The sequence below is a fragment of the Myxine glutinosa genome, chromosome 7 (genome assembly GCF_964187855.1).
Source record: "Myxine glutinosa chromosome 7, kmMyxGlut1.1, whole genome shotgun sequence".
NCBI classification, from domain to species: Eukaryota; Metazoa; Chordata; class Myxini; order Myxiniformes; family Myxinidae; genus Myxine; species Myxine glutinosa.
Genome location: NC_136267.1, coordinates 127810483 through 127830975, shown reverse-complemented (window position 1 = coordinate 127830975; position 20493 = coordinate 127810483). Strand labels below are relative to the sequence as shown.

The 20493-nt window shown below is 45.4% G+C and overlaps 1 protein-coding gene across 1 annotated transcript in view; it reads right to left on the bottom strand.

The window, feature by feature from the left end:
• The window catches only part of MYLK (myosin light chain kinase), a gene marked incomplete in the record, with an annotated part of 313975 nt that overhangs the window by 9580 nt on the left and 283902 nt on the right, over positions 1–20493 (bottom strand). The window contains 4 exon segments of the mRNA XM_078782291.1: positions 10756–10879; positions 11064–11216; positions 11365–11488; positions 13786–14003. Coding sequence (XP_078638417.1) covers positions 10756–10879; positions 11064–11216; positions 11365–11488; positions 13786–14003 — 619 coding nt within the window.

Here is a 20493-nt window from a genome sequence, read left to right as displayed (position 1 = left end):
CCACATACAAGGCTTTCATCCGCAGCTCAATGGAATACTGTTCTCCCCTATGGGCCGGTGCTCCTGCCTCACACCTAGCTCGGCTTCACGCTGTTGAAACCAAAGCTTTCAGAATTATTGGAATCTCCCGCGATGAAGCTATCTCTGAGGGCCTTTCACTCACTCACCGCAGGCAGGTAGGTGGTCTTTCTGTCTTCTACCGACTCCTTTCCGGCCTTGCACCCCCAGCTCTCTCTGTGCTCTGTCCCCCAAATATTCCTACAGGTCGCACAAGATCTGCCAGCAACCCTCTGATGGTTAAACTGCCAAAATCTCGGCTCTCTGCTCACCTTCACTCTTTCATTCCTCTTTTCTCCCGCCTCTGGAACAAACTCCCTCACTCCCTTCAATCCCACTCCTCCCTCCAGGTCTTTAAAACAGCTGTTCACCACCATCTCTTATCTTCCTCCATCCAAAACCTTGATCTTTTCTACCCCCGCTAATTCACCCCAGATCCACCTTGTTTGAAATTCCAACTTCTTTCCTGGAAGTCCTGGCAGTGTCCATATGTTTTTATACCTCTCCCACCACCCCCTTCCCATGCCCCCCCCCCCCAAAGCCCTCGCCCTCTCTCAGATCTCTCGATGTCTCCATGTCTCTCGGTCCCTGCTCTCAAATGTTGTGTTTGTGTCCTTCCCCCTCTCTCCCCATCTTGTCTACCGCTCCCGATGTTATATGTTTTATGTGTCGGTTTGTCTTTCTGTGTGATTAATGTTCGCTCTTTCACGAGCCTCGATCTTGTATACAAAAAAAAAAAAAAAAAAAAAAAATCACTGCTTATTTGAACATGCTTCAGACGTGGTTTGTTCCACAACCGCGTGAGAGAGGTCTCAAGGCAACAGCTATCCTGCAACAAGATGGTGCACCAGCACATTATGCTCTCGCAGTTGGATAATATCTCGACGACAAATTCAGTGGACGATGGATTGGACGTGGTTCTGAGATAGTGTGGCCTCCTTGAAGTCAGGACGTAACATGTGACAACTCGCTTTGGGGCATTGTGAAAGAGGAAATTTCTCATCTCCGCCTAACAACAGTTGAATACCTCAAAACAGCTGGCAGAGGCTGCTTTTATGACCTCCAACCCTCAACATGGAAGATGTTGTCCAGAATAACATGGAGAAAAATTAAAATTTGTGCAGAGAATGGAGGGAAGCATACAGGTAATTCCTAACTAAATTCTAATTGCGTGCATAGGGACTTTGTGGCCACTCTGTAGTTCCAGGGTCATCAATACAAGTTGAGAGACGTTTTTGAGGCAAGAACCAATCTTGGATGAGTCGCCCTTCCGATGCAGGATACTCGACTCAAAGGGAAGGAATTTGAAAATTAGTCAGGGCGATGATTATAGCTGGACTACTCTTAACAAAAGACACCATGGGAGCTTTATCATTCACAAACAACCAGTGCTAGCAGATGGGTCCTCCGGCTTAACAATCATCCAATAAACGGCACACCATTGATGCCTCACGCACCTGTGAAAAGTGACAGCTCGGCCAGGATTTGAACTCGGGTAAGTCAGCTCAGAGGTGAGTACGCATATTTCTACGATATGCTACCAACTCTTGCCATATTAATATTGTTACATTTGTAGGGGGTAGACAATGATTACCTTAGAAACAGGTAGAATGTATAGATTAGTGTGCTCCGATTTCCATGAAGATGAAGAACCACCCCATGTATTAAGTAGGGAATTTGTATTAGACCGGACTGTCGGGTTAAGTTTGTATATTCGTCCCCATCAGAGGATGGGGCTTGTTAATTAGCTCAGGGATTATAGGTAAATTAATTCCCTGTTTGTAAATACCTCTGTAATCTATAACTTTGTTCCTTATGACACTGCACTAGATACTAGCCAAAATCGCCCAATAGCTACACCACTAATTAATAAAACCACCGGAAACTCAGATCAAGCACTGCCGCTGATTACAGCGACTTGAGAATCGTACAGGATGGACAGGCCGAGAGCCGCGCCCAAAGGGGCAGTGATTGTTCTGGGGTTTGATTGACAGAAAGGACGAGTAAGAAGGGACTCGCTGATTGGGGAGGGAGGCACGGATGACGTCAGAGCAGTGTGTACAAAGTGGTTGAAACGGCGGACATTTCCCCTTCTTGGTTTGGGTCTGGCAGTGAACGGTTGTGTACCGGCATCTTCTCTTCATTCCCCTTTTTCTTCTGGCGTCTGGGATTAAGAGCGAACGTTCCCTTTTGCGCCTTCTCGTTCCAAAAGCGATAAGTGGACGGTTGTGCTTTGCTCTCTGCACGGGGAAGCTTCATCGTGAGCGGCCGTGTTGGGACATCTTGCTGGTGGTTGTACGGAGGAAGAGCCGCGGCCCAGGAACTGCGGTTTTCTGTGCAGAGGACAGCTGTGAAAACATAACTGAACTGAACCAAATGAGTCCTGAACTTTAAAAAAAAGTTATCTTGAGATGCATTTTCCCACTTTCCTGAAGCTGTACAAGGTATTAAACCATAATTTTTACCATATTACTGCAAAAATGAAAGTTGTCTACCTGTAGTTCCAATAATCAATCATAGCAGTTGCATTATAAGTGCTCACCTTACTTTTCGAAACAATTAAGTGTTTAATTGTCTGTTTTTACAGCTCAGTGGGTCAACGGACTGGCAGGATGGCCTAGTTGTATGCACACTCACCTCTAAGCTATCTCTCCTGGGTTCAAATCCCGACCCAGCTATAAACTGTCATCCCGGTGTTTCACAGACAGGGCGATTCATCAATGTGTGTGCCGTCCCTCGGCCGTTAAACTCGACATCCCGTCTGCCAGCACTAGTTGGTGAATGTTAAAGATCCCAAGGTGTCTTTAGTGAAGAGTGGGGGAGCTATCACTGGGACCATGAACAAGTTCTAAATTCTTACTCTAACCTACATAAGGCACCACCTCAGCGGCACAGCCGCGCCGTCAGCCAAAGATGCTACCCCACAGACCTGTGCTCCGTATGAAAGAAGAAGTGGGTCAACATCACTGGGCTCGCTTTCCTTTGCAAGCACCTACACACAATATTGTTGCTGCAACAACTTTCTTTTCTCAGTCCTGCTTGTTGTTATAGTCTCATTAATTGTGATGCTTGTTTTTTCCGCATTGTAATTTCATTTTAATGTTTAATGTTCATGCTGGCTGGCAGTGTTACCGAGCTTGAGGAGAGGGAACAAGGCAGACAGTAACGGTGTCGGATATGTCCCACATTGTTCACCTGATGCTCTTGGAAGAAATATGAGAATATGAGATGAAGAATAAGGTAGAGGAAATCCTTACTGACCGTTCCAGTTGCTGTTAGTGAATTTTACCTCTTTGGCTTGGTTATATATATTGTTGCGGATATGGGATTTGCATCCATCCATATCCGCTTGTAAATATTCCCCTATTTCCTCAATACTTCCCAACTATCCCCGATCCCCCATTCCCTAGTCCCATTTTCTGTAAACAACACTCTGTAGACCCGACCTCCCCCTATTTCCCCCATTAAATGTCGCACCCAGGTTCACCGCATCTCATGTAAGACAACTATAGGACATCTTGCTAGTTATTCTTAGTCTATGTCAGTTAAGGACTCGTTTCCATTAATTCTGACTCTTCGTTGCACCAGAATGTGATTGTATGGCACCGTTAGGAAGTTTAGGACCTCCCAATACCTCCCCGCAGCTCTTCCTCACGGTTCAGCAACAACAACACCAACAACAACAGCAGCGGCGAGCACGGGGAGTGCGCGTCCTCACTCCGGCTTGGTTGGTAGGGGGTGTTGGGAGGGCACCAGGCCTTTCCAACGAGCCGCCATCGAACATGTGCTCGACGGGGTTACCACATAGGGGCTCCCTGTCAGCTCCTCGTCAAGGGCGGAGCCCGGTAACCCCCGCACCCAATGGGAGCGGCATACCGGTCCCATCTGGGGCGGAGCCAACCAGCCGAGGGCGTGTCACTCCCCGCTGAGCATGCGCAGGAAGAGGGAGGTGACGTCAGATGCGCGCTGAGCTTGGAGAAAGAAAGACGCCACCTCCGAGCGCTGTGAGGCCTCCCTGCATCTTTTGGACCGTGCTTGATCCTGTCCCCGAGCCAAGGTGCACCTTGTGCTATCGAACTACCTGTCCTTCCTGCCATCAATCCCTGTGTAAGTCAGCCTTGTCCCGTTTGTCTGTGGTCTGTCTGGGATAAAATAAGATGGTATTTAAGTGCCCATCTCTTCTGTGTCTTTTACCTCACTCTACCTTGTAATCTACCCCTTTTCTCCACCACTAATTATATCCTCCTCCGGAGGTCTTGAGAACTGTACCCCTTGCGTCGTTTCATCTATCCCAGTCGTTGTGTCCTTTCCATCATTGATTTAGCGTAGCGCGATTTGGCCAACGTTTGAGTGGAATCGGGTGAGTTGGGGAAGAATCGGGGGAACTGTTAGGTCGCGGTGGACCATCCGCTCGGCCCATAATAACATCTAATCCGCGATCCGTAACAATTGGTGTCGAGGAGTGAGATACGAGGCCCGAAGCGCGCTTAACGCGCTCAAAATTACAAGCAGTTGGAAATTGTTTTGTTTTAAAAGGAAAACCCGAATTTTGAAAGTCGCGCTATGGCAGATCAAGACGGCTGGGTTCCGGTAGAGGAGAGTGAGTCAGGGTCGATCCAGGACCAAATTGAGGGACATGAGGAGAGCGAAGCAGTGAGGGCGGCAGGTTCGCAAAATGGCGTCCTCGCGCACGAGGTTACGGGCGCGCAAAATGGCGCCTCGCAAAAGGCTACGGCGGCCGCACCCGCTGCACAAGTGGGAGGAATGGCCCAAATGCAGGCCCTCATGGAGCAATTTATGGTACAAATGCAGGCGTCCCTCAACCTGCAGAAGGACGAGATGAGGGCTGATAGTGAGCGATTGGGGGGCAGAATGGGGGGCAAAATGGGAGAAATGGGGGAACGGCTAGAAGCTAAATTAGAGGGGTTAGACAATGGGATAGAAGGGGTGAAACATGGGTTAACGGGGGTAGAAAACAGAATGGCCGCTCAAGAGAATCAAATGGAAGGGATGAAAATGGGATTAGAGGGGTTAGAAAACAGTATGGAAGGCAAATTGAGGGACATGAGGGACCAAGCGGAAAGGGAAGTTAAAAAAATGGGGCAGCAGATAGAGGGGGTCAGAATGGGGGTAGAAACTAAATTGGATGCTCACAGGGAGGAAATGGAGCAGATGAGGGTGGCATCTGGGCAGGAGATGCAAGTGATGGGAGAAGAGATCAGAAGAGGTGTGAGTGAGGAGGTCGGAGGAGTGCGCGAGGAGGTGAGGCACTGTGAGGAGCGCATGGAGAAGGAGGTGAGAAAGGGGACTGTAAAATTGCAAGGTGGTATAGAGGAGTTGACGCTGGGAGTAGAACAACTGACAGTGGGACAAAAGGAGTTGGGGGACCAGGTAAAGAAGAACACAGCGGTAATGGAGGGTTTAAAATCGACACAGAAGGAGATGAAAAAGGACGTAGGGGTAATTAAAAAAGAGTGTCAGACGGTACTTGAGGACCTGACGAGGAAAATGAACAAGGTGGTAGAGGTGATGGAGATTAAAGAGCGGGAGGTGCGGGAGCACATAGAAAAAAATAAGGTGGAGTTAGAGGAAGAACTTAAGGGGGCGCACGAGGAGATGAAGGAGGTGAAGCAGAAATTAGAAGAAGTGGAAGAAGGGGTGAGCGAAATTAAGAAGCGACGGAGAGAGGATAAGAAAGAGATAAAGGAGGAAGTAAAAGAATTGGTCCAAAGTCTGTGTTCAGATCGTGATGATGTGCTCATTAACCGGATGAGGGATTCGCAGGTGATGGAGGAGAAGCGAAGAGAAGGAGGACCCGGTGAAAGTGGTGACCAATATGGTCGTGCGTATGATGCGCCAGGTGATTTAATAAGCTTGGGGGTCGAGATGGACCCGGATGTTCGTGAGAGGCCAAGAGTGAGGTGTATGGCTGGTCCGGAGGGTATGGAACGAGGGTGCGAGCGAGAGGGTCCGGTGATGGGAGAGGTGTGAGGTGTGAGTGAGCAAGGTTGTGGTGGTATGGAATGGGTAGCGGGTTGCGGAAGTGTGACCCATGCATCGACACCAACAGGGGTAGTTTTTAGAGCGACAGGGGAGGCACGGGAGCCCCTTGGGGGTAATGTACTGTGGGGGCCCGGCCGGTTCGGCCCCGCGCTGACCCCGCAAGGGGCGACGCACGGGGTCCGGCAGGCGGGCAACGACTCACATACGAGGTGGTCCCACAAGGTCCCACTCGCGCCGTATGACGGTGGGTAAGGGTGGCATCCCTGCCACCCTTCCCATGAAGGGGGGCAAATGCGCTATAGATTATGGGGTGTATGGCAGTGGAAACTAGCCCGGGTGGGTTAGGATATTGTGTGTAGGGATCTAGCGAAGATGACATTAGGTAACGTTAAGGTTAGTTAGTGACAAGGATACCTGTAGAGGGGACGCAGGTAGATTAGAGTGGATGATAATGACGAGGGAGCGCAATAGTTTAAAGGGACGACTGGGAAGCGCAAGTTTCAGAGGGGAGTAGTTAGATGAGATGATGCTGTGTGAGAACTGGACAGGTGTGTGGAGCAGTGTATGAGTAGTGAGTGTTGTGGATCAGCGCGAATGCGCTTGGGGGAGAGAAGGGTGCAGGCGGCACCAAGTATGAGAGCACAGGTGTGCAAGCACAGGTGTGTGGAATATATGGAGCGGAGAATGAGTGGTGTGGAGAGAGTTGGAGTAAGTGGTACGGAGTGGTGTGCATGGTGCGAAGGTGTGGATGGGGGAAGAGTGGACCCCTTTTCACGAGTACCCGGGGAGGGTAGTTTAAAGAATAGTTAGAAGGTATAGTTAAATTGTGGTTGGATATTGGCATTTGTGGTGCGGTTGCAGAATGGTATTGTGGATGGGTGCATTGGTGTGGTGAAATTGGCTGGTCGTGTGGCCTGTTAGTATGAGTGTGAATGGTTGGGCACTCGGCCACTGTTAGATGTCAGCCAGGTGGGGCCGCAGGTGGGCTCTGGGAGCCGTTAGTGTCAGTGGGTGCCTGAGGATCCCGGGTGTGGATCGGGCAGCCCGTGCCAGAGAGGGCACTGAGGGGGTGAGAGTGCGAGAGGGCCTTCTCCAGTTAGTTAGGTTAGGGTGAGGAGCAGGTGAGCTCGGTAGGCAACAACAGTGGTGGAGGTGTGCAGGTGGGCGGACCAACTGGGAGCGTCACACGACCCAGCCACCGAAATTGTGCGGGGGCACCGAGTGATGAATCGGGGGAGTGAGACCCCAACTTGAGAAGCACCACAGTTTGGTCAATGGGAATTGGTTTTTAGAACCCATAGTGTAAGTTGGCCAATGGATTGGCAGGGAAAGACCCCGGGTAATGTAAAGTTGTTAAAGTCATTTAGGAAATAGTTAGGATTGATGAACCTGTCGCACCATACGCAGCCACTTACCTGAGGTGATGATGATGACTCCACACCTGTGTTTTCTTTGTTTTGTGTTGCAGGAAAGGAGAATTGCTGTGTGGATTTGTGAGACGCATCACGACGTGGATAAGACATTGGGGTGATTCCATCTCTCCCTCCTTAGGAGGGACTGATGATGAATTGGTGATGGCAAATTTTGATGTTGAGTTGGAGATGGCAAATGTTGATGAGAGTTGGAAATGGCAAATTTGATTGGTTAGGAGGGAGAGAAGACGAATTTGGTTTATGGGAGGAACGGGGAAGACAGTAGGGACGTTTGTTGATGTGTAAAGTAGATGTTTATGGGTAGTGTTGTGTTTTGTGGATACAGTAAGGGGTAAGGGAGGGGCAATGTAGGTTACCTGGTTGGGGGGGGGGGGGCGTACGGTAGGAACGTACCTGTCTCACCTGGTTCCCATGTGCCCCCAGTGTGCATTACCTTGAATTGCGTGCACTTTTGCGCCCTTACCACCTTACTCACTTGTTTTCTTTTGTCTCCCACCTCCGAGGATCTAGCTTTGGGGCAGAGAGAGAGGAGAGAGAGGTGCTGGCTCCGCAGTTGTGGGCCTGTACTTCCGCTGCTTGCTGCCTGGATCGATACACCATATGGACCGCAATTTTTGTGGCCGCCCACCATGGACCGCAGTTCTTTTGCGGGCAAGCACCACCCGTGGATGGACCTCTGGGTCAACGTGGCACCTATGCCATACAGGTGAACCACTTTTAGTTGGCCCCCTGACGGCCACAATTTAGAAATGGACGCGGTTGGCGCCTTTCTTTATTTCTAAAGAAGCCAGAAGGCCAAGTGCACTCCATGAAGGCAAGACCAGCGGCAGAACATCGGCCGGCTGCGACACCACCGGTGACCATGGACACTTAATTGTGCATTGTTATTGAACACTTTATTGGTGCACCGGATGGTGCTGACTGTACATAATGGGGTGGTGCTTTTGGTGCTTGGAAGGGGTGCTCTGCACATTATTAAAGGCCGTAGGGCCACAGGGCACTCGTGGGTTGGTGTATCGATGCTGGCATGCGTGCTCTCTCTATGCATAACATCTGCATGTGTTCCTCAAAGAACAGGTCCTGGATCGTAGTGTAAATATCAGTGTAGTCTTGTGTAAATGATGCTCCCTACCGGCTGTATGTTTAGTTTGAGGATGCTTTCCGCGATTCGGTTATCCTGTGGGTGTGTTTCTGTTAGGAGAAGGGTGCAACGTCGCAGGGGGACATATTTACTCATTTGTGAACATCTGTAAAACTGTCGCACTCAGGGTTGAGTTAATAGTAGAGGGAACTACATCTGAGTGCCACACTAAAGTAGGTAAAAATTTATCGGGTCGGGACGCCCCGAGGTAGAGAAGGGTGCAATGTTGCGGATATGGGATTTGCATCCATCCATATCCGCTTGTAAATATTCCCCTATTTCCTCAATACTTCCCAACTATCCCCGATCCCCCATTCCCTAGTCCCATTTTCTGTAAACAACACTCTGTAGACCCGACCTCCCCCTATTTCCCCCATTAAATGTCGCACCCAGGTTCACCGCATCTCATGTAAGACAACTATAGGACATCTTGCTAGTTATTCTTAGTCTATGTCAGTTAAGGACTCGTTTCCATTAATTCTGACTCTTCGTTGCACCAGAATGTGATTGTATGGCGCCGTTAGGAAGTTTAGGACCTCCCAATACCTCCCCGCAGCTCTTCCTCACGGTTCAGCAACAACAACACCAACAACAACAGCAGCGGCGAGCGCAGGGAGTGCGCGTCCTCACTCCGGCTTGGTTGGTAGGGGGTGTTGGGAGGGCACCAGGCCTTTCCAACGAGCCGCCATCGAACATGTGCTCGACGGGGTTACCACATAGGGGCTCCCTGTCAGCTCCTCGTCAAGGGCAGAGCCCGGTAACCCCCGCACCCAATGGGAGCGGCGGACCGGTCCCATCTGGGGCGGAGCCAACCAGCCGAGGGCGTGTCACTCCCCGCTGAGCATGCGCAGGAAGAGGGAGGTGACGTCAGATGCGCGCTGAGCTTGGAGAAAGAAAGACGCCACCTCCGAGCGCTGTGAGGCCTCCCTGCATCTTTTGGACCGTGCTTGATCCTGTCCCCGAGCCAAGGTGCACCTTGTGCTATCGAACTACCTGTCCTTCCTGCCATCAATCCCTGTGTAAGTCAGCCTTGTCCCGTTTGTCTGTGGTCTGTCTGGGATAAAATAAGATGGTATTTAAGTGCCCATCTCTTCTGTGTCTTTTACCTCACTCTACCTTGTAATCTACCCCTTTTCTCCACCACTAATTATATCCTCCTCCGGAGGTCTTGAGAACTGTACCCCTTGCGTCGTTTCATCTATCCCAGTCGTTGTGTCCTTTCCATCATTGATTTAGCGTAGCGCGATTTGGCCAACGTTCGAGTGGAATCGGGTGAGTTGGGGAAGAATCGGGGGAACTGTTAGGTCGCGGTGGACCATCCGCTCGGCCCATAATAACATCTAATCCGCGATCCGTAACAATATATTTTGAAGCTTTGCTCAACTGGTGTGGCTTTGTGGATTGAACAATCATCATCCAATCTCACATTGCACCACTTCAAATAAAAGAAAAAAGAAAGCCCGTTTTACGAGGAACAAACATTTTAGAATTAGAAGGCACAATGACAATTTCATTTCCTGATTATGACATAGCTTTATTATTGTGTTATTCAGTGAATGATATTGATATTGCAAGGGCTGGCAGGATATCCGAGAAATATGCGTACTCGCCTCTGAGCTGTCTATCCCGAGTTTGAATCTCTGCCGAGCTATAGACTGTGACCTGGTGTTTCACAGGTATGGTGAGGCATCGATGATGTGCCGTCTCTTAGATGGACGTTAAGCGAGATACCCCATCTGCCAACACTGGTTGTTGGTGAACGATAAAGCTCCCATAGGTGTCATTTGTTAAGAATAGGTGAGCTTTCGCCATCACCCTTAAACCGCTGAAACATGTTAGCAGTTGTTTCGGTTATTTTGAGCTCACAAAAAAAAGATTTTACAAATCTTCGAGCCAGATGGAATGAGCAAGGACGTAGAAAGAAGTACAACAAAGAAAAACATCAAGGAGGAAGCCAAAATGAGGACGTGGAAATGGTTTAGGCAACTACTGTGTCTGTAAAACGTCACAAAAAACATTTTGAGATACCCTGCTCACAGACAGACAAACAGACAAACACAGGGGTGAACACATAACCTCCGTTCACCTTCAGTGGCGGAGGTAATTGAAAAGTAAACTTACTTGCCACTTCTTTTTAGCCATGTACTTCTTCATGCGTTCCTTGGAAAGCTTTTTGGCAGCCATGTTGTCCGTGTCCTTCTGTAGCCATGGGTGGGCTTGGCATTGTTGACTGTCTGGACGAACCCTGCATCAAAGCATGCATGCATGACTTTGAGGAAAAGTACATCAACTGAAACTTCTTTTTTTTTAACCAATATCCTTTATGCGTCATCATAGAAATACTCTTCATGAACCCTCAGGACAAGTGCCGTTGGCACCAAAAACATTCACATTTCAAAAAACAAAAATGAAAACTTTCGCATCGTCACCTCAAGTTCTTTTTCAGAAGCTGGGTAATGAAATCCTTGCCATCGTCAGAGATCTCATCGAAAGCTTCATCGTCAAAGTCCCACGAGATGGACGTAACATTCGACAAAGTCTCGTTGTCGTTGTCTCCCATGAATGGGGAGAGGCCACTGACCCTGCAAAGAGAAATACTAATGAAGCACATCCGGTAGTTGTACAAGATAAATGTTTAATTTGATGTTATAATCTAGGAAATACTCTGGTGTAATGTTGCAACTCCAAAAATATTTAGGTTCCCCCCGCACTTCAATCCGTTATACTTACAATATGTAACAGATAACTCCGACGCTCCACATGTCTGTGGTGTAACTGATCGATTCGTAATTAATAACCTCAGGCGCCACAAACTCCGGAGTTCCGAACATCACCTTCAGAGATTTGTTGTTTTCTAACAGGAAAAGCCAAAGCGAACCAATGATATAGTCAGGAAAATGTTTGTGCACAAACCTAAACTGCATTTCCAGAATAACTTTATACCAGTTTGAAAAGTTTGCTCCAAGTTAGTACTTTAGCTTGAGCATAGGTTATGATTTGTACTCATATAACCTAAAACACCTTCGTGGTCAGAGTAGAGGGGGCGAGGAGTGGAGGAGGGGTTGGTTCAACCCAATATTGGTATAATTGGACAGTGTAAACTCAGTATTTCTGGGTCAAAACCAGTATCAGGGAGGGGCACCTCTCATAGACAGTGTTGGATATTCAAAGTTCGATTGTTTACAAATACGACTTAAAGTTGTGTCAACTCACAAGAAGTTGAACTTACAGTTTATACAGAATGGATGTTATAAAATCAAATAACTTTTTATCACAAGGAACATTTGCATTAAAAATGGAGGCATCCCATATAGTGATAACATCTGGGTGAGCATGATGGTAACAGATTCCGAGAAAAGTCAAAGAAAGGATATCACATCGAGTTCATCCCCCACCGTCACCCAAGGTAGGACATTTTTTCACCTGTACCACTGCTTGCATTTCCAAGATTGCAGGTTCCTTTCTTCCTTTGCCTCCTGCTATCCTGGCCAATTCCTGTCATTTGTACAGGTTTTCAGCCATAGTGGGAAGGTTCTGGTAGTTATTGTTAAGTAAGTAACTCCTGTCATTATTAAGGAAGTATCTTCTTTCATTGTAGTCATTGTTAAGTATGTAACACTAACTTCTATCCACCTATAAAAGGATGAACCTTCATCTGCAGCTTGATGGAGTACTGCTCTCCCCTCTGGGCTGGCTCCCCTGCCTCACATCTTGCTCAGCTTGATGCTGTGGAAGCCAAGGCCTTCAAGATTATTGGAATCTCCTGTAATGAAGCTGAGTATATGGGTCTATCACTACACCATCGCAGACAGCTCTGTCTTCTACCACCTCCTTTCTGGTCTTGCACCCTCTGCTCTTTCCCTGCTTTGTCCTACAGGTTTTTGCAGGGCACACATGGTCCACCATCAACCCTCTTCTGGTTAAACGACCTAAATCCTGCAGGATCACTGCTCACCTCCACTCATTCGTTCCTCTTTTTTCCCCATCTGTGCAACCAACTTCCACATCCTCTTCAATCTCATTCTTCCCTCCAGGTATTCAAGACAGTTGATTACCACGATCTCAGATCATCTCCAATCCAAAAATATGATCTTTCTTACCATTGTTAACTCACCCCAATCCCAAACATCAGTGATAAGGAATCCAAATTTCCAGTTTTCCCTCCTGAGAGTTTCATTCTGTATCCATCTTGTCTAGCCGATGCATCCTCTCCTGCCCCTCATCCCTCTCCACACCCATTGTTTGTCCAAGTCTGACTCTATCTTGGCCTTCAACTCTGCTGTTGGTGTTTCCTCCCTCTATCTATTGTTCCTCTTGTCCGGTTATGTCCTGATCTGCTCAGTGTACTAATTCTAGCTTTTGCATGAGCCTCGACTATGTCTACAAAGCATAGGGGCAATAACCCTGGTGCTCACCTGGTAGAATAAACAGTATACTGCACTGACTGAGAATAAAATAAACCGCCTTAGACTTTGATTTTCTTAGTGCTGTGAACAAACTTTGGTACATCACAGGTGGTGAAGGTTGTGGTAAAGTTTCATCGAAATAGTTTGTGTAGTTTCAGAGGATAAAGCAAATTTCTATTTTCTGGGGGGGAGGTCAATGGTGACCCCGGTAAACCCCCTTAGACCCCGATTTATTTTAATGCCGTGAGCAAACTTTAGTCACAACACAACAAATATCATTTATGCCAAATTTGGTCGCAAATTATTTGGTCCAAATTTCAGTAGTTTGGGAGAAGAAGTTGCAAGTGTTTACGGACGGATGGACGGACGGATGGACGGACGGACGGACGGACGGACGGACGGACGACGCGCCATCGCATAAGCTCCTCTGAACTTCGTTCCATGTGAGCTAAAAACGATGTATCTGTGTTGTTGTATAAAACTACAGTATATATCGACTATGTGTCTGTGTTGTCTTCCGTGAAGATCAGTCACGATGTGTGGACCACGTCTCTTTGTCTATCAATTTAACTGATAGAATTGTGTGATTAATATTGCTATTATTTGTGTTTGCTGAATATTGTTTGATTATTCAGTCATAATTTTCATTCAACCATTATATGTTAACATGAAGATGTCTTACACACACACACACACACACACACACACACACACACACACACACACACACACACACACACCTTACCAAGACGCCGGGCCAGTCCAAAGTCGATGAGCTTGATGCTTGTGCCGGTTTTGTTTACACACATGATGTTCTCAGGTTTCAGGTCGAGGTGCACAATGCCTTGTTCATGTACGAAGCGTACACCCTCCACAATCTGACGCATGTACTTGATACATTCCCGCTCCGTCAGCTCAAAGTCCTCGGCGATAATCCGTTCAAATAGCTCGCCACCTGAGATGCTGGTTTTATGAGCAGAAGAAGCAACCATGAAATACAATCCCAAATGCAAAATCCATCGAAAACCTATCAAACTTGGGGATGTCGCACTTTGGTTACATCAGATTATTTTGCGATTTCAACCAATTGGTTCATTGTTCAAGGAACCCATGGAGTCTGGTGCAATGTAACTCCGCTTGGTGATGTTTTTCACATTTCTTATTAATCAGGATGTGGACACAGTGACCAAGTGGTAAGTTTACAAACTTGCCCTCCCTGTGGTTGTTGGTTAAAATCCAGGCATCAGTGTTAAGGATATAAATTGTAAGATTCTGGAAATTGTGCTCATCCCTAGAGAATTACCATGTTGTTATCAGACTAATAATAAAACCCAGATGGCTCACTAATGATCTTGAGAAATAGGGTATTCTTCCGAGTCCACCGTTTGTTTTACTCCCAAATGCACTCAAAGCAATTTTGGATGGGCTCTTTAAAACTTCTAATAAAAAGGTAACACTGCCCACACCTTCCAATCGGAATCATAAAACAAAGAATAATGAATGTTCTGTCAAACTGTATTAATATTGCAGCAAATTCCTATTTTCCATAATATTTTATCACCCTGAGTATATTTCCCTTTATTTGCTCTTGCTTTTATTAGATTGTTATTGCAATGTGTTCATAAATTTTACAATTGCAACAATACAGGAATCAACATTTACATCTCACGCTGATTTTTTTCAGGGGTGTGGAGGAGGAGGGGGCGGGATTTTATTGTGTTTACACAGTGATGTACTTTTAGCATTTAAAACACAAAGTGGAAGCTTAGTGATTAGTTTTTCTTTTGTTTCTAAACAAAAACTTGTTCAACAATGGCATGCATCAAACAACAAAAGCACAGCTGCTAACAGCCTTTTTCTGGATTCCTATCGGTGTCTCATAGCTCGGTTGCTCTAAATGCATATTTATTGTTGGATTTCCTTTATACTACAGCTGTTTTACATTCAAAGTGATATCTGTACACTCCATGCAGCTCCACCATTGTCCTTTTGCAAAAACAAACAATTGAAAGAGTGCCAGTTAGAGCTTCCTGGTAAACAACATCTTTGACCTGGTACACTAAGCTTGATTCAGGGGCAAGAATTTATATATTTATTTAAAGCTAATGGCAGCCAAGTAAAAGTACTTATTCCAGGCAGCCAGGATTAATAATCGGCAACTATGCAAGCATACCGTTGGAAAAGCAGGCTTTCTTATGGTCAATATGCTTGTTGTCATAAAGTAATACACAATGTTTACCATTTCTAATATTACTCGTAATTTAATATTGTTACGTTTGTGGGGGGTAGGCAATGAAATACCGTAGGGCCAGGTGGAATTGTATAGGTAGTGTGCTCCGAATGTCGCGATGAATAATAAAAAAAAGAAACCTCCATGTACCTAAATAGGCAATCCATTAGACCGGATGTCATGTAAGGTCGTATATTTGTCCCCATGGTGAGGGGTGGGGTTATGTTAATTAGGTAGGGTTTAAGAGTAATTAATCCCCTGTGTGTAAATGCCTCTGTGATTTTTCCTTTGTTCCTTATGACACTGCACTACACACACTACCATCAAGCGATCGGCATGTAATTATAACACTAAATAAAGTGACAGGATTCAGACATTGAACACTACCGCTGATTCCGCCAGCCGAGCCATCACAAGGGCACAGGAAGGGCATGAAGCACCGCCCTGAGGGGTGGTGATTGGTCCAGCCGATGGAACGATGAGATGGACGATTTGAACAATTTGAATGGAGCGCACGTGGACGTCATCGGATGACGTGGGAGACAGGAAGCAAAAAGACGGAGTCCCGCCATTTTCTTCCTCTTGTCCTGGGTTTGATTAAAGGAACAGTCGCATATACCCCTCTTGCGCTGGGTTCGCATTGCGAACAGGCGCATTTACTCTCTTGGGGTCCCGAGTTTATGAAAGGTGGTCACAGTTTGTTCCCTCTTGTCCTGGGTTTGATTGAAGGAACAGTTGCAAATACCCTCTTGCGCTGGGATTCTCATAGCGAACAGTCACATTTTTCTTCCTTTCTTGGTTTCGACGTTTGTGGCAGGCGGTTGCAGTTTGTGCACACTCTCCTGGTCAGGACATTCAATATGAGAGGTCGCAGTTCGTACGCCCTGGCTGCGTGTGCGAGCGGAGCATCTTCTTTCCCTGATTTGTTGGTGCTGACTTTGTGATGCGCCTGAGAGACCGCGGTGCTGTGTGGAGCGGACGACGAGGACGGAGCTCAGCCTGCTCGTTTTGCGCTCAGCGGCTGGTGGTGAACGGACTTCGCGCCAAGGCATGTGTTTTCCCACGCGGGGACTCGGGGACTGTTCGAGGACCGACAGGGTTAAAGTGCCCCTCAAAGCTGAGTACACACAAACACATTTATTTTTCTTTCTTTATTCCCCTTGTGTGTATTTGAGTCCATGGGGAGCGCTCCATTTAGGATTTTGGTTTTACCATGCATTTCTTGTCTTTGGAATTATTTTGATTAATCCCTTTATTGTTGAACTTTCATTCCTCCTCCTGTCCAGTTTAATTGTTGGTGGTTCAGAAAACCCGCTTTGCGCCGTCCATCCAGGTAAGCATTGCTACCCTTCACTACTCCTCACGCGTATAAGGAAGAGCAGCCATTCTTTGACTGAACGCCTCGAAGGTAAGCTTGATTGGTCATCAGTCCGAGACCGGACTTTATCGCTACGGACATGACAATATACTAAGGCTTATGTATGGAAGAGTTTCTTCATGCTATTACACAAAAAGCAAACGTAAAAAGATGCCATTAATATACAGTGGTGAGAAAAAGTTTGTGAACCCCTTAGAATTTTCTGTATTTCTGCATAAATTTGACCTAAAATGTGATCACATCTTCATATAAGTCCTAATAATGGATAAGGAGAACCTGATTAAACAAACAGCACACAGAAATCTATTTTTTCTTTTATTTATATAGCAAAATGATACAACATTCAATTTCTTTGTTGGAAAATTATGTGAACCTTTACATTGAGTAACAGGTGGCACCACCTTGAACCGCAATTTTAACCAAACACTTCCTGTAACTCAATTAGTCCTGCACATTGGCTTGGAGGAATTTTGGCCCATTCCTCTTTTCAGAAGTGCTTCAACTCAGATATTTCTGGGCTTTCCTGCAAGAACTGCTCATTCAGATTCTGCCACAACATTTCAATTGGGTTAAGGTATTTGATGGACTTTGACTTGGCCATTCCAAAATGTAAAATCTCTTCTGTTTCAGCCATTCTGTTGTAGATTTACTTGTGTGTTTAGGATAGTTGTCTTGCTCCATGACCCACTTTCTATTTGGCTTCAGTTCATGGACGGATGCCCTGACATTCTCCTGTAGAATTTGCTGGTACAATCCTGAATTAATCGTTCCATTAATGATGACAAGCTATCCCGGTCCTGAGGCAGAAAAGCAGCCCCAAACCATGATACTCCCACTACCATGTTTCACGGTTAGGATGAGGTTTTTATGTTGGAATGCAGTGTTTGGTTTTCACCAAACATAACGTTTCTCATTTAAGCCGAAAAGTTCATATCACCTATGATGAAGAGCATGTCATGCTGGGGGACCTCGGACACTGTTTGTTGTAGCAGCTTGTATTAGTTGTCCTTGTCCTTTACTTCATAATTTGTTGGTGCATATTACTGTATATGATGGTAAGTATACTTTGACTGTATACTTTGAGTTGAAATGTGCTCTGCTGAAAGGTTCCCATTCTATGAAGGTCTTGATTTTCTCCTTACAAACTATTAGAGCTACACCGTGTATCCTTCAGTCCAGAGTTGAGAATGGTGGTGCCATCGTTGGTCACTTGGTGCCCGAAACCGGTCCAACGGCACTCACTAATACCAAGAATGTCCAAATGGTATCTCTGCATCTCTCTGATAACTTGAGCTGACTTTGATGTTTTGTACATGTTGTGGACATTCCATACTGATATATGGATCTCAACTTAATGGTGCGTGCATATACGTACAAACAGCTTATAAAACCGAGTTTAATAAAACGTTAATATCTTGCATCGCCGAGTTTTCTGGCGAGCACATTGAGCACAAAATGAAAACCGATTTCAATACAAAATCTAGGATTCTGGTTGCACTCATGTACCACTCTGTTGCATTGTTAAATCCACTCTGTTAAATATGTCAGGCTCATCTCGCAGAGGATTTTATGTATCATCATTGAACTGCAATGGGATTCCATAATACACCTCGTGGTGCAGCCGCAATTATAAATAATTAATTCGCAACAAGGTTCATGCATATGGCCAATAAAAGTTTCTTTACCAGCATCGTTTGATACAAGTTTTAGCACACAAACTAGAAATAAACATTTCCTGATTTTTTTAGCCGCGTCGCAGACGCTACTAATAGAGTGCCCTCTGCTGTTGTTGTTGTTCTTCTTGTTCTTGTTCTTCTTGTTCTTGTTCTTGCAGAGAAGACAAAACCTCAAAGCTCCACCCATTCTGGGAACCATAGCTCCACCCATTGTGGGAGAGGCTTCATATAAACAAATATCCACCATTTTATTAACTCGCATAGCTTTGAGGCCTGTTTTGTAGGCCCGTGGTGTCTTCCTCTCTCACACAGTTTTATTTCAAATCAAATTCGATATATCATTTCATTTTTTACAGTCGCTAACATAGTTTTAGACTCGGTTGAAAAAAAACGGGAAGAAAATCCGATGAAAGTTGCCCTTTATAGAACGAAATGAATTCTCAAAGGCCTGTAACTTCAAGTCCATTGAGATATTTTTTTTTTAAATCGCGGCATGCTCAGTCATACACCGCCCGGAATAACAGACGGGAAAATGCCGAGATATATATATTTTGTTTAAATCGCGGCATGCTCAGTCATACACCGCCCGAAATAACAGACGGGAAAATGCCGAGATATATTAAAAATTCGTCCATTTGATGACAATCGTCACGATGAAATATTTAATTTATACGTCGTCACAATAATGTGGAGAGAGGAGCATAGCTTCGTTCACGTGTCGCTACACACGAGAAATTGCCGAGATATATTTTTTTACAATCACGGCATGGTCAGTCATACACCGCCTGAAATAACAGACGGGAAAATGCCGAGATATATTAAAAATTCGTCCATTTGATGACAATCGTCACGATGAAATATTTAATTTATACGTCGTCACAATAATGTGGAGAGAGGAGCATAGCTTCGTTCACGTGTCGCTACACACGAGAAATTGCCGAGATATATTTTTTTACAATCACGGCATGGTCAGTCATACACCGCCTGAAATAACGGACGGGAAAATGCTGAGATATATTAAAAATTCGTCGCCACACACGGGAAATTGCCAAGATATATTTTCACTTTGCACAAAAATAACATCAAGTAATCGAATCAATAGGAATGTCCTGTGCCTATAACATCGACGTTATAGGCACAGCTGCATCTAGGCATTGTGTAACATGGACCCGGCTTTTGTTTTAATTAAAACTTTTTGTACTTGTTTCTTAATCTTAATGCTTACATCACACAACTCAGGAGTTCAGAGAACACCTTACCTCATGCAGTATTGAGAAAAAAAACATGTGAAGTCTTTTAAACTCTTGCTTTGTGTTTCTGAGCACGATCTATATTTCTTGCGAGCCGCAATTTTGTTTCAATCTGAATATTCCCCAATGCTGAGAGTGTGATGGTGTAATTTTGATTGGAGGCAAAGAGGCAAATTTGACTGATCGAGATGGTGTAAAAAGGCATAATATTTTGTCCAAATACTGCAAAACTGGAGGGTTTTGAAAGTCCCAACAAGGCGATTTTTGTTCCACAGTGTTTAAGCATATAATTCATTTAAAATAAAATAAAGGTTTTAAATGTTGTAGAATAAAAATATTCCAGAATTTTACCACCGTTGATACACCATCTTTTGCACTACAATATTTAACATGTTAAATTAGTTATTCATGCTTGTTGCTAGTGTCCCTTATGACATCCCTAAAACAGTAAGTTTCCTGTTTGAAATAATTTTCCATTTTATTTGACAGACAGATATATTAACGACCACTTTAGTGCACATTAAGACTTATTTGCGTCAATGAAGATGAATATGAAACTAGAGGTTGCACAGCAAATCTGAGAGCACATTTCTAAAATATAATTACACGAGGAACATTTTGGCAAGAGTTTGAAGTCTCTATGATTAACCGTTCAAAATGTTATTGCTACAATGTGTTTTCACATTTGCAATGAACGTGACCTTGACCTATTTATCTCAAAAACAACTAGAAGCACACTTTATAATGGTGAGCAGTTGTGGCCGGGGCCTAGGCTGCCCCACTTTGATACAACCCTGCTTTGATCGGGCACATAGTGATTTAAAGTTTCGCATTCATTGGTTCAGCGTTTTCAGAGAGGAAGGTTGTATTATTATTTTTTTGTTAAATCCAAGATAGCTGCCAAACCACGTGACCGATT